Here is a 13,684-nt window from a genome sequence, read left to right as displayed (position 1 = left end):
CTCAAATGATTCATGTCATGCGCCGGACCCTGCTCCCACTGCGGCCTTGCCTTCTGCTAGCCAATTGATTCCACTTCAAAAAGGTATACGATCTACTCGAAATACTAATCCCCATTATACTTTCTTGAGTTATCATCGTTTATCTTCACCCCATTATGCCTTTGTATCATCTTTGTCCTCTATTTCCATCCCTAAGACTAGAGGAGAAGCACTTTCTCATTCTGGATGGAGGCAAGCTATGATTGATGAGATGACTGCTTTACATTCAAGTGGTACTTGGGAGCTTGTCTCCCTTCCTACAGGTAAGTCTATTGTTGGTTGTCGTTGGCTTTATGCGGTCAAAATTGGTCCAGATGGTCAAGTCAATCGGCTTAAGGCTCGCCTTGTTGCCAAAGGGTATACTCAGATATTTGGGCTAGATTATAGTGACACTTTCGCTCATGTGGCCAATATAGCATCAGTCCGTCTTTTTCTATCTATGGTTGTCGTTCGTCATTGGCCCCTTCATCAGTTGGACATTAAAAATGTTTTTCTGTATGGTGATCTTGAGGAAGAAGTGTATATGGAGTAATCACCTGGTTTAGTTGCTCAGGGGGAGTCTAGAAGCCTCGTATGTCGATTGCATCGATCACTCTATGGTCTGAAACAGTCTCCTCGAGCTTGGTTTGGAAAGTCCAGTACAGTAATTCAGGAGTTTGGCATGACTCGTAGTGGAGCTGATCACTATGTGTTCTATCGACATTCAGCACCAAATCTGTGTATTTATTTGGTTGTTTATGTTGATGATATCGTTATCACCGGCAATGATCAAGTTGGTATCACCAATTTAAAGCAATATCTCTTTCAGCATTTCCAAACTAAAGACCTCGGCAGACTGAAGTATTTTCTAGGTATTGAGGTTGCTCAGTCTAGATCAGGTATTGTTATTTCTCAACGCAAGTATGCTATAGACATTCTTAAGGAGACAGGAATGATGGGATGTAAACCTATTGACACTCTTATGGATCCAAATGTTAAACTCCTTCCAGGACAGGGGGAGCAACTCAGTAATCCTAAGAGGTATAGACGGTTGGTTGGAAAGTTGAATTATCTCACGGTGACTAGACCGAACATCTCTTTTCCTGTGAGTGTCGTAAGTCAGTTTATGACTTTTCCTTGTGATAGTCATTGGGATGCAGTTGTTCGTATTCTGTGATATATAAAGTCAGCTCCTGGTAAAGGACTACTCTTCAAGGATCAAGGCCATGAGCATATCACCGGATATACGGACGCTGATTGGGCAGGATCACCCTTTGATAGACGTTCTACATCCGGATATTGTGTTTTAGTAGGAGGTAATTTGGTTTCATGGAAGAGTAAGAAACAAAGTGTGGCTGCTCGATCTAGTGCAGAAGCAGAATATCGAGCAATGGTTGTAGCAACTAGTGAGCTAGTTTGGATCAAACAGTTGCTTGGAGAACTGAAGTTTGGAGAAACCGGTCATATGGAACTTGTGTGTGATAATCAAGCGGCCCTTCATATCGCATCAAATCCAGTGTTTCATGAGAGGACTAAGCACATTGAGATTGATTGTCACTTTGTCAGAGAAAAGATACTCTCAGGAGATGTTGTTACCAAATTTGTGAAGTCAAATGATCAACTTGCAGATATCTTCACCAAGTCCCTCACCGATCCTCGTATTAATTACATTTGTAACAAGCTAGGTACATATAATTTGTATGCACCAGCTTGAGGAGGAGTGTTAGAATAGAATAGGTATACACAATCCTACATAGAATAGGAATAGTTTATAGTCTCCTATTTGGTAAGGAATTGTATTATAGTGTCTATAAATAGGGTTCTCTATGTAATAATTAAAACAACAATTCAACAATATTCTTCTCCAATATTTCTCACAAGATCTATCTAAGAACAACTCTCATTGTGGAGTTTGAGGAAAATGCAAAAAAGGAGGAGGTCGCATGGAGACAAAGGTCCAGAGCTATATGGTTGAAACAAGGTGACAAAAACACAGTTTTTTCACAGAACTGCAAACTGTCACAAAAGATAGAATAATATAGACAAACTTCTGGTGGATGGTGTGTGTACAGGGGACTCATTAGTGATCAGGGAGGAGATTGTCAAATTTTATCAGAAGTTGTATACAGAATCAGAGATATGGAGACGTCAATTCAACCATAGATCAGGTGTTGTTATCAGTGAAGAAGATAACTTAATGCTAGAATGTCAATTTAGTGAGGCTGAGATCAAAGAATGTGTGATGGCATGTGCGAGGGACAAGGCACCTGGGCCGGATGGATTCACCATGGCATTCTTCACCAATTGCTGGGAAATAGTAAGCAAAGAAGTAGTGGCAGCAGTTCAAAACTTTCATAATCGGAACATTTTTGAAAGAAGCTTCAATGCCACCTTCATAGCTTGATCCCCAAAAAAATTGGGGGCCAAAGAACTAAAAGACTTTAGACCTATTAGCTTAATAGGTAGCATATATAAGATCATCTCAAAAGTGTTGACTGAGAGGCTGAAAAAAGTTGTTTCAAAACTGGTAGATACACATCAGATGGCATTTATTAAGGGCAAGGCAGATCATGGATGCTATTGTTATTGCCAGCGAATGTGTAGATGTGAGGCATATTAGCAACGCCCCAAGCATTCTTTGTAAGCTGGATATAGAGAAAGCCTATGACCACTTAAATTGGGGTTTCCTATGGAAGACTTTGGAAAACATGGGTTTTGGGGAAAGATGGATGGATCAAATTTTGCACCACTACAGTGAAATTTTCAGTTTTGATTAATGGCTCTCCCACAGGTTTCTTCTCATCTAAGAGAGGCTTGAGACAAGGGGATCCATTATCTCCTTTTCTCTTTATCTTGGCAATGGAGTGTCTCAATGATATGCTAAGAACAGCCCAGACAAACAGCTGGATAAGGGGATTCAATGCAAACATGGAGGATAGACAGAGTCTAGCCATCTCACATCTCCAATATGCAGATGACACGCTAATATTTTGTGATGCAAACATCAGTCAACTGAAGTTTTTAAGAATAATATTGATATTGTTTGAAGCAACTTCAGGTCTACACATTAATTGGGGCAAAAGTTACATCTATCCAGTCAATGAGGTACCTAGAATTGACAGTTTGGCAAATATTCTGGGAGGAAAGATAGGGGAGCTGCCCACAATATATTTGAGAATGCCTCTAGGAGATAAGAGCAAATCAAAAGGCATATGGAACAATGTACTGGAGAAATGCGAGAAGAAGCTTGCCAATTGGAAAAGTCATACTGGGTGGCAGAGCTACTCTCATCAACAGTGTTCTTGATGCTTTGCCTACCTACATGATGTCGGTGTACCCTATGCCAGCAAGTGTAAGAGACAGATTAGATGCCATTAGAAGAAATTTTCTTTGGCAAGGAAACTGCGATCCGAATAAGCACAAGTTTCACTTGGTCAAGTGGAATGAAGTTTTAGTCAGCAAGAAAGAAGGGGGACTAGGAACAAGGAATCTGAAAATACAAAACCACAACCTGCTAATGAAATGGTTGTGGAGATTTGCATCACAAGAACAGTCGCTGTGGAAAGATACCATCAAGGCTAGCTATGGAATGGAGACAAGGTGGATCAGCAACATAGCAACACAACCATATGGCACCGGAGTGTGGAGGACAATCAGGAATCTATGGCCAAAACTTATAAACAAGTGCACAATTAAGATAGGAGATGGTGGAAAAACTCTATTTTGTGAGGAAGTTTGGGTGGGACAAGCTTCACTTAAAGCTAGTTTCCCTGACCTATTCAGCTTGAGTCTACAGAAAGTGGCCACCGTCAAAGAAATGAGAGATGCTCAAGGTTCGAATTTAACGTTCAGAAAACTAACATTAAGGACGGTAAGATACTAGGGATATCCTCATCTTCATGAGGATATTCATGTTTACACCAAAAATAGAAAAGAGCTAAACATTTCGGCTAAGTTGTGTGAACTCTTCACTTTTGATGCCGCACCCGTATCGGATTCTGCAAAAATAAACTACTTTTGGCAAATCCGACACGCACCCCTTGACCTTTTTGAAGAGTCTGAGCTACATAGCTCATGAATTAATTTGGGTTGCATATCAACCATGGGTTGAACTAAACAGGTCAAAAATGAGCCCAATTAATAAAATAAGTGGTTTATTAACCCACCCAAACATAATCAGGTCGGGGGGGTCATGATTTTATGTGCTAATTTTGACACTATGGCTTTCTCCTAAGTTGCTCAGACTGGGGTGTGGGTGCCCGATACGGATGTGGATCTAGAGGTTGGTTCCATCAAGATCTAATTTTAAAGATTTGGGGATATGGATCCATGTATGGAAACAGGTGTGGGAATTCGCCTATATATAATTAATAGCATATCTAAAAATAGAGGTATAAAACCTAAATTATGAGATATTATGTGGAGATCTTGAGAATCTTGGAAGGACATTAAAGGAAAATGAGTGACATAGAAATTTCTATATAAAAGGTATTTCATTTTCTTCAATTTCACCTTAGCTTTTGTATTGATTATAGAAATCATTATAGTTGTCTAGACTTTCTCCATTGATTTTGGTCAAAGGACCCAAAATCAACCAAATCGGACATAGATCCCACACCCATGTCGTGTCGACACGGGTGCGGCACCAAAAGTGAAGAGTTCGAGCAACTAAGGTTTTCTCCCTAACACTAGCTTCTCAACCATTGCTTTAGTATTATTTTCTACTATAACTGAAGTCATAGTTTTAATCTTAGTTTTAATCCACTAGTTTTGAATACTAAAATCAATTTCTTAGCACTCTTACCATCTACGATCTTGGTAGAGAATAAAAGAGCTTTTGTTGCCGGCAGGTGGCTACTACCCATATATACCACCCGTCTGGCCAACAATTATGTTCGCAAAAGTTGGGTCACCGTATATCTTTCAAGTAACTATTTTCTCATATCTAATATTGTAGCACAGTGCCATCATTTCGGTGACTATTTTTTCATATTTAATTTGTGTAGAACCATGTCATCTTTCCGGTGCAACTTTTTCATATTTACTTTGTGTAGCACCGTGCCATCATTCCGGTGACTACTTTCTCATATACAATTTGTGTAGCACCGTGCCCTCATTCTGGTGACTACTTTCTCATATCTGATTTGTATAGCACCATGACATCTTTCCGGTGACTACTTTTTTATATCTGATTTGTGTAACATCATTTTTGTCGATGACTACTTTCTTATTTGTGTAGGGTCGTGTCATCATTCCGACCCTACCCATATAATTTCTCATCTTCTGTAGGGGCCTGTCATCAATCCGACTCTACCCATATAATTTCTCTTTTTCAATAGGGTTGTGTCGTCAATCCGGCTCTACCCAGATAATTTTTATTTTGCAGTACAGTCGTGCCATCATTTTGACCCTACCCATATAATTTCTCTTTCTCAATATGGTCATGCCATCATTCCGAGTTTCCGACCCAACCGATATACTTTTATTTCTCGGAGTGTGAACACTTTCGGTCATCAAATCTAATACTCTGACGTATGAGCATGTTTCGGTTCATTTTTTAGTGACTTTCTTGTTTTTTTAGGAACAAGTAACTGAAGTGACTTTCTTGTTTAATATCGGTTAATCCATTGATTTCCAAGATGATCCATATATTCATACCTGATTTTGAGCACTTATTGGCGACTGTGCATGGTGAATAAGTCTATATGGAGCAACCACCAAATTTTGTTGCTCAAGGGAAGTTTAGTAGCCTTGTATGTTGATTGTGTAAGTCACTCTATGGTCCGAAACAGTCTTTTGAAGCTTGGTTTGGGAAGTTCACACTGTAATTTAGGAATTAATCACTTTGTACTTTATTGACATTTTGCATCAAATCAAGTATTGTGTGAGAAGACTAAGCACATTGAGATTGACTATCACTTTTGTGAAGTCAAGTGATCAACTTGCAGATATCTCACCAAGCACCTCATCTTTCCTCATATTAATTACATTTGTAACAAGCTAGGTACATATGGCTTGTATGCACCAGCTTGAGGGGGAGTTTTAGAAAAGGAATAGTAATAGGAATAGGAATAATATATAGTTTCCTAATTGGTCAAAGATTGTATTTTAGATAAATAGGATCTCTATGTAATAATGTAGATACACAATTCAATAATATTCTTCCCCAATATTTCTCACAACTGTCTTGGAGAGGCAACAAGTGCATGTTGTGCAAGACATGACCCTCAAAATTAGAATGAAAAACAAGAACGGGATCCATCAGTCAAGTCTACCATATTATGGACATTTTGTGTAAGCCATCCATCAGTTAACATGGTTTTGCTCTTTTGCACATTCATGAAAGGTATAAATCTGATCAATGGGTTAGTGAATTAGGAATGTGCTAATTAGAAGCCATATAAGAATTTAAACCTTCTAACCTTCTTACTGTCAAGCCAAATTCCAAGATCATAACTGATTCCACCAGATACCCGATGTGCCTAGTACGCCAAAAGAGCTACAGCCAGGGTAAGAAGATTAATCAGTTAGACAGTTACACAAAGAAAAAATAACAAGACTTCTCCTTGTTATGTCAATAGAAAGTAAGATATTGACTCGACAATTGGAAATTATGAAAAAACATATCACCTTATAGTAAAAAGATAAACAAAGCTAAAAGCAACCACTAAACATACTCAAAGAAAGTAAAGGCAATCTCCCAAATATGCTTATTTTGAAAGCACTTCTGCCAAAAAGGACTAACAGAGAAACTCATGCGGAGAACTGTAGTTTGTTTTGGGACAATCCAATTGAAAAGTGCTTTGGTCAGTACTAGACATACGGTTTTGTTTAGCCCATCTTTTCAAAAGTGATTTTGAGTGTCAAATTAAGAAAAAAAAACATCTACATATTCACTTTACAGTTCGTATAATTTAAATAGATAACTTATATTAAATATTTATTATAAAAACTTAAGTAAGCTTTTGATTTTACTTAATTAAAATGTAAAAACAAAATTGCAAATACATAAAAAAATACAAAAAAAAAACCAATACAAACTATACTTAAATCGAAGTAACTCGTGCGGTTTTGCAAAACCAGCCCTTGTAAGAACTTTCCTCGACTTAACACCTCTATTTGGCAAAAAAAGCATGCATAGACACATAGAAAATCAACCATTAGCCATGCTTGTGTGGCATAGATTTAGATATATGACAAAAGTGTGCCAATTACACTTGTAAGGAGTGTGGATGTAATGACAAGAAAGAAAATAGAAGAAAAGATACTGTTTAAACTTTTATATGATATTGAGATCATTATTGAATAGAATTTCCATGTGCTTAGCTCATCAAAAAGAATCAAAGCCTGCACACTAGAAACATGTTTAAGACATAATCGAGTAAAATAAAAAGTTTTCTCTCGCTAACAGCTTAATCTTTTAGATGAAATAGTCACACACTTCAACATGTTCAGAGCTACCAACCAAGAAAACATGTCAGATAACAAGATTTGGTCTTTAATTACTAGAAATCCATTTAAAGGAACATCTTGTAAAATAGAAACTATTAGACATAATATGGTGCAGTTTGAAGCTGCAGCTTTCAAGTCACATATTTTTTTTTGATGAAGTAATAGATTACATTAAAGGCATCAAGAAGATGCAAATAGTACACAAAAGAGTGCGATCAAAAGTGGGTGTGTTGGCTCCATTACAGTGAGTCCTATACTAAAGATAAGGAGCTAACAAAATCAAAAAAGTTGTCAGGGGAGTTTATAGGGGACAAATAACACCAGCCATTCAACAAATTAAGACACTTAGAGCCCGTTTGAATTGGCTTAAGAAAAGTAGCTTTTAAGTCAAAAATAAAAAGTCAAACTTAAATGGCTTTTAGGTCAAAAAATAAGTAGGGGAGGCCTACTTTTGATTTTTAACTTATTTTAAGTCATTTTAAACTTATTTTTAGTTTTTTTAACCTTGTCAAACACTTCCTAACTTATTTTAAGTCATTTTTGAATTTTTTTAAGTTATTTTTATATTTGTCAAACACTTGCAGAAGTCAAAAAGGGTCCCTGATGGCTTTCGAGTCGCACATATTTGTGATTGTAATAATACATAATGAATAGAGCACTGTAATACCATATGGAAAAATACAAACCTGTACCAACAAGTTACATGCCATAGACAAAAGATCTTCACCATACATACTCTCTTGAGCATCCAATTCTTTTGATAGAGGGAGATTTTCACAGTACATTTGTGTCATTTTAACAGCTCTTGTCTCCAGCTCTGGAAAAGAAAATGGCAATACTTTAGGAGAACAATCATGCTTGAACAAAGCAATATGCAACTTATGCACCAAACATAGGCTTTGCAATAGATGTCATCCTCCTTAAAAAGGACAAAAGTTCATGAAATGATTAAATGACCTGAGATGTTAAAGCTTCTTGCATTATAAGCGACACATAATGATTGGCCACAAAACAATAGATATTCAAGATAAATAGGTCTCACTCAACAACAAGTTACAAAAAATAATGTTTGCAACTCTATAGAGTTTTCTATAACGTGGTCATTAATTTCATTAAGGAAAAATGTAACCAGATTCCCTACTAAAATGTCATTAAAGTAACTCGTGAAGTACATGTATACAATCTACACTATAGGCTAGCACAATTTTGAACTTTTTTTTTTAAATTGGAAACAGTATTATATATATATCAAAACAATACCTGGGTTGTACTTGTATTGAAACCATATATACAAAAGAGCTCCCAAATTCTAGTGTCTATGACTAAATTGAATCTAAAACATCAATAATAGAAACAGTTTCATTTGAGTACATCTGATTACACAAAGCATAGGATCAAGAGACAATTCAGCTTGATCTTCTCCATACTATTCTCCACATTTTCAGAACATTTAGAGTTTCTCTCCCTACAGATTGTCCACCAGATGCAAGTAGGAACAATTCTCGTCTGCTTCTGTCTTTTGCTTGCAGACCTGCTTCCTTCCCAGCTTTTGAGTGCCTCTGAAACCTTAATGGCATATCTTTTTTTTTTAAAGTGGTAACTTTTTCTATATATGTTAGAATCCGAATCTTACAAGAGTTGTAGCAGCCCCATATTTACAAAGTACTACCTACATCTATGATTCTATGATTCTATGATCCTATGTCTATAATGAGTCTAAAACATCAATGATAGAGACAGGATCATTTAAAAGTAACTGATTACACCAAAAACACAGTAGCAAGATGCAACTAAGCTTAATCTGTTGCATATTGTTCTCTATGCTCTCAAAACACCTAGAATTCCTCTCCTTCCATATTGTCCACCAAATGCTTGCTGGGACTATCCTCCACCTGCCTCTATTCTTGGCCAACAACCCAGCTTGTTACCTCTGTAATTTTCCCAGGCATGCTCCATGCTATTCCTCTGAGGTTCAAAAACAATCTCCATAGTTGTCCTGTGATTTTACAATGTAGGATTAGATGATTCACAGTTTCTGCCTGCTCCCCACACAAGAAGCACATGGGGCTTAAAATTATCCCTCTTTTCATTAGGTTCTCTTGGGTAAGCACTGCCTCCTTTGCCAAAAGCCACACAAAGCATGCCACTTTATATGATATTTTGGTTTTCCAAATGTTCTTCCATGGCCAACTGTTTGGTTGTTGGTTGTGGTAACCTTAATGGCATATCTTCCTTCAAGGTTTACAAATATGCTCCAAAATTGCCATGTTATCTCAAAAAGCAATGTAGAAATAGATGATTAATTGTCTCAATCTTTTCCCCACAAAAGAAACAAGTGGAGCATAAAGTGATCCCTGTGTAAGGACTGCTTCCTCAGCCAAAAGCCACACAAAACAAGCTACTTTGTGTGGTATTTTACTTTTCCAATTGAGCTTCCAAGGCCAATAGTTGAGTTGTTGATTGGAATGGTTCATCATTATGTAAGTTCCACTAACCTTGAAGGAACAGTTGTTACTGCTCAGCCGCCATCAAGGATCTTCTCCTATCTAAAGCCCACAGAATTGTTCAATTGTGCTAAAAAAAGTTGAGCCACTCGTAGTATTTCACAGTCATTTAACTGCCTTCCAATTTCCAAACATAAGGATCCAACCTTGAGTTGTCCACAAGTCTACAATAGCCTTTGGTTGATGTATAGCAAGGTTGTATATATTTGGAAAGAGCATTTCTAGTTTGCAAGCTTGCCAATCATCCTTCCAGAAAAGAGTTTTTCCCCATTTAATACTTCGATCTTGGTATTGGTTTTGAATTCACTCCACAAGTTTCTGATGGATATCCACAAGCTCACCCCATAGAGTGTAGTAACCTCTTTAGAAATGTTTTCCTCCTCATATTTTGCTTACTGATTTTGATAGCATCCATGTCAGCCTACTTGTATTGAAGTTGACGGGCTTCAATGAAAAATCAAGAATATGTTTATCATGAAAGAAGCGTCCAAATTCAAGTCCAAAAGAAAGAAGATTGGGCCACACGAAGCCCAAAAAGTTGAATGCTTAAAGTCAAAATTTCCTAGTTTAAAAGTTTCCTAGTTTAGAGTTTTCCTAGTTTAAAAAGTTTCCTAGTTTAAAGTTTTCTTGTTTTCCTAGTTTAAAGTTTCCTAGTTTAAAGTTTCCATAAAAGTAGGATTTAAATCCTATTCTATTTGGGATAGGTTTTCCCTATATATAGGGGTTGATTTTTATTATTTTAGAGAGACATGATTAATATTATTTGAGAGGTTTCTCTTCTTTACACCTTTGTGTGTGGTGACTATTTTATAAGAACGATTCTTTAAGAGATAAGATTAATTCTTAATTTGATATCTTTGGTTTCTATTCGTAAATTAAAGAAGGTGATTAGTCTTATACTAATTGTTGTCTCTAATTTCTTCCTAATAGGGGTCTAGATCACTTTTTTATCTAAGTTCTTGAATTGACTCTATTAGTATCATAATTAGTCTTAATCCGCTAATTTTGAATACTAAGATCAATTAGGGTTCTTAGCACTTTATCTTGAAATTGGGAATTTTATTCTTGAATTTCACATATCTTTCAATTTCTGTCTTTAATCTTTATAATTTCACTTCCACATTATTTTCTTGTTTATTCTGGTAACCCGATTCTTATCAGATTTCTCCCCACAATAACTGGTTGTCATTAGTGAGCTTCCATAACCATTTAATTTTGTGTGCCCTACTCAACTTCAAGATTTTAATTCGTAATCCCCCATATCTCTTTTCAACTGTCAGTGCCTTCCATTTAACCAAATGGTATCCTTTCCATTCTCTATCCCCTTGCCAGTTGCCACAAAAAAGTTCCTACTTGTGATAAATATAAGAGAAAAATAATATTGAAATGTGTATCTACTTCATTACAATGAGCCCTATTTATAGACACTACTCCCTCCGTCCATTTTATGTGGCACTTTTTGGATTTCGAGATTCAAACAAGTCTATCATTGACCATAAATTGTTCATAGATCTTTTAAACATTTTGAATTATCAATTATTGTGATTTATAGTACTTTTTACGTAGTTTACAAATATATGAATTTCATTTCAAAAAAATTGAAGATTTCATGCGCAAATTCCCGATCAAACTTAAATTGTTTCTCTCGAAAAACGAAAAGTGTCAAATAAATTGGGACAGAGGGAGTATATTATAATCTTTATCAGAGTAGGATTCTATATACTATTCATGTTCTTGTTCTAATTCTAACACTCCCGCTTAAGCTGGTGCATATAAGTCTACAAGTTTGTTATAGATGTAACTAATACGAGGACCAACGAGGAACTTGGTGAAGATATCTGCAAGTTGATCACTCGACTTCACAAATTTTGTAACAATATCTCCCGAGGGTATCTTTTCTCTGACAAAGTGACAATCAATTACAATGTGCTTAGTCCTCTCATGAAATATTGAATTTGATGTGATATGAAGGGTTGCTTGGTTATCACGGACAAGTTCCATCTAATTGATTTCTCCAAATTTTAGTTCTCTCAACAACAATTTAATCCAAACTCGCTCACAAGTTGCTACAGCCATTGCTCGATTTTCAACTTCTACACTAGATCGAGCAACTCCACTATGTTTCTTACTCTTCTAGGATACCAAATTGCCTCATACTAAGACACAATATCTGAATGTAGAACATCTATTGGAGGGTGATCTTGCCTACTCAACGTCTGCATATCCAATGATAAGTTCATGGCCTCGATCCTCGAAGAGTAGTCCATTACCTGCATCCCAATGACTATCATTGGAGGTAGTCATAAAGTGACTTACAACACTCAGAGGAAAAGAAATGGCAGGTCTAGTCACCGTAAGATAATTGAAATTTTCAACTAGTCGTCTATACCTTCTAGGATCAATGAATGGCTCCCCCTATCCTGGAAAGAGTTTAGCATTCAAATCCATAGGAGTGTCAATGGGCCTACATCCCACCATTTTTGTCTCCTCAAGAATGTCGAAGGCATACTTGCATTGTGAAATAACATACTTGATCTGGACTAGCAACCTCAATACTAGAAATACTTCAATTTGCCATGTTCTTTAATCTGAAAAAGCTGAAAGAGATGTTGCTTCAGATTAGTAATACTATCCTGATCATTGTCGGTGATAACGATATCGTCAACATAAACCACCAAATAAATACACAGAATTGTTGTAGAATGTCGACAAAACTCAGAGTGATCAACTCTAATACGAGTCCTAAACTCCTAAATTACTATATTGAACTTTTCAAACCAAGCTCGACAAGACTGTTTCAAACTATAGAATGACCTGCGCAATGACATACAAGGCTAATAGACTCCCATGAGCAACAGAACTAGGTGGTTGTTTCACATAGACTTTTTCCTTAAGATTACCATGGTGAAGCATTCTTAATGTCAAACTGATGAGGAGGCCAATGGCGTATGGCAAGCCATAGATAGAAAAAGACGAACAAATGTTACTTTAGCCATGGAAGAGAAAGTATCACTATAATCCAGCCAAAATGAGAATACCCTTTGGCAAAAGTGCATTTGGAACAAAAAGAACACACTACTGAAAAAAACTCAAATCAACTGAAAGTTCTCGAAATCTAGTATAAAATATATGAAACATCTCAAAATCAAGAGACTAGTTGATATTGAAAGAGAAAGTTGCACGCACTAGCCCATAGAGCTGAAGCAATCGTTGGAACCCTAGATCTAGCCGTGCATGAGGGATCGTGAGGGATCTACAAATGGCAATGCTAGTTACGCTTTGGTCTTCAGAGATGGTTGGACCTTGTAGTGGTGTTGGATTTTGCACAACACCAACGAAAACAGAGATAGGTGTGAGTAGTCATCGAAATGTGCACAATGATTGTAGAGTTCACTGGAATGATGTACCGCGATAGTTCAAACAAGTGGCCTAAAAAAGGCTAGCACACCCGGCACGTGGTGTAGATCTCACCGGAGAAGGCAACTTCCAACGGTGCGAGGGGAACGTGGAAGGTTTTCTGCGGTTGGAATTCAATGGGTTATGGTCGCGAGAGGGCAGCGACATGTGGTGGTGTTGGTTTTCACACAACACTAACGAATACAGGGTTGACGCATAACAACCCTAGAAAGTCACCGAGATTTGACGCACAATGAGCGTTTTGACCTAATTTTCTTAATCAAATATTTCTCACCAATGCTCTGATTCAATGT

General features: G+C 36.9%; 2 protein-coding genes across 3 annotated transcripts in view; one reads left to right on the top strand and one right to left on the bottom strand.

Moving 5' to 3' along the window:
• LOC125870224 (uncharacterized) overlaps window positions 1–13,684 on the top strand; it is a 1,100,495-nt gene that overhangs the window by 816,126 nt on the left and 270,685 nt on the right. The window lies entirely within an intron of this gene.
• The window catches only part of LOC125870212 (N-terminal acetyltransferase B complex auxiliary subunit NAA25), a 65,852-nt gene that overhangs the window by 26,884 nt on the left and 25,284 nt on the right, over window positions 1–13,684 (bottom strand). For both annotated transcript variants that reach the window (XM_049550587.1, XM_049550588.1), the window contains exons 10-11: window positions 8,157–8,287; window positions 6,441–6,517 (exon numbers count right to left, since the gene is read on the bottom strand). In XM_049550587.1, the coding sequence (XP_049406544.1) occupies window positions 6,441–6,517; window positions 8,157–8,287 (208 nt within the window). The remainder of the gene's footprint in view (window positions 1–6,440; window positions 6,518–8,156; window positions 8,288–13,684) is intronic.

This window comes from Solanum stenotomum, chromosome 7 (assembly GCF_019186545.1).
Source record: "Solanum stenotomum isolate F172 chromosome 7, ASM1918654v1, whole genome shotgun sequence".
Taxonomy (NCBI): Eukaryota; Viridiplantae; Streptophyta; class Magnoliopsida; order Solanales; family Solanaceae; genus Solanum; species Solanum stenotomum.
This window is presented reverse-complemented; position numbering and strand designations above follow the sequence as displayed.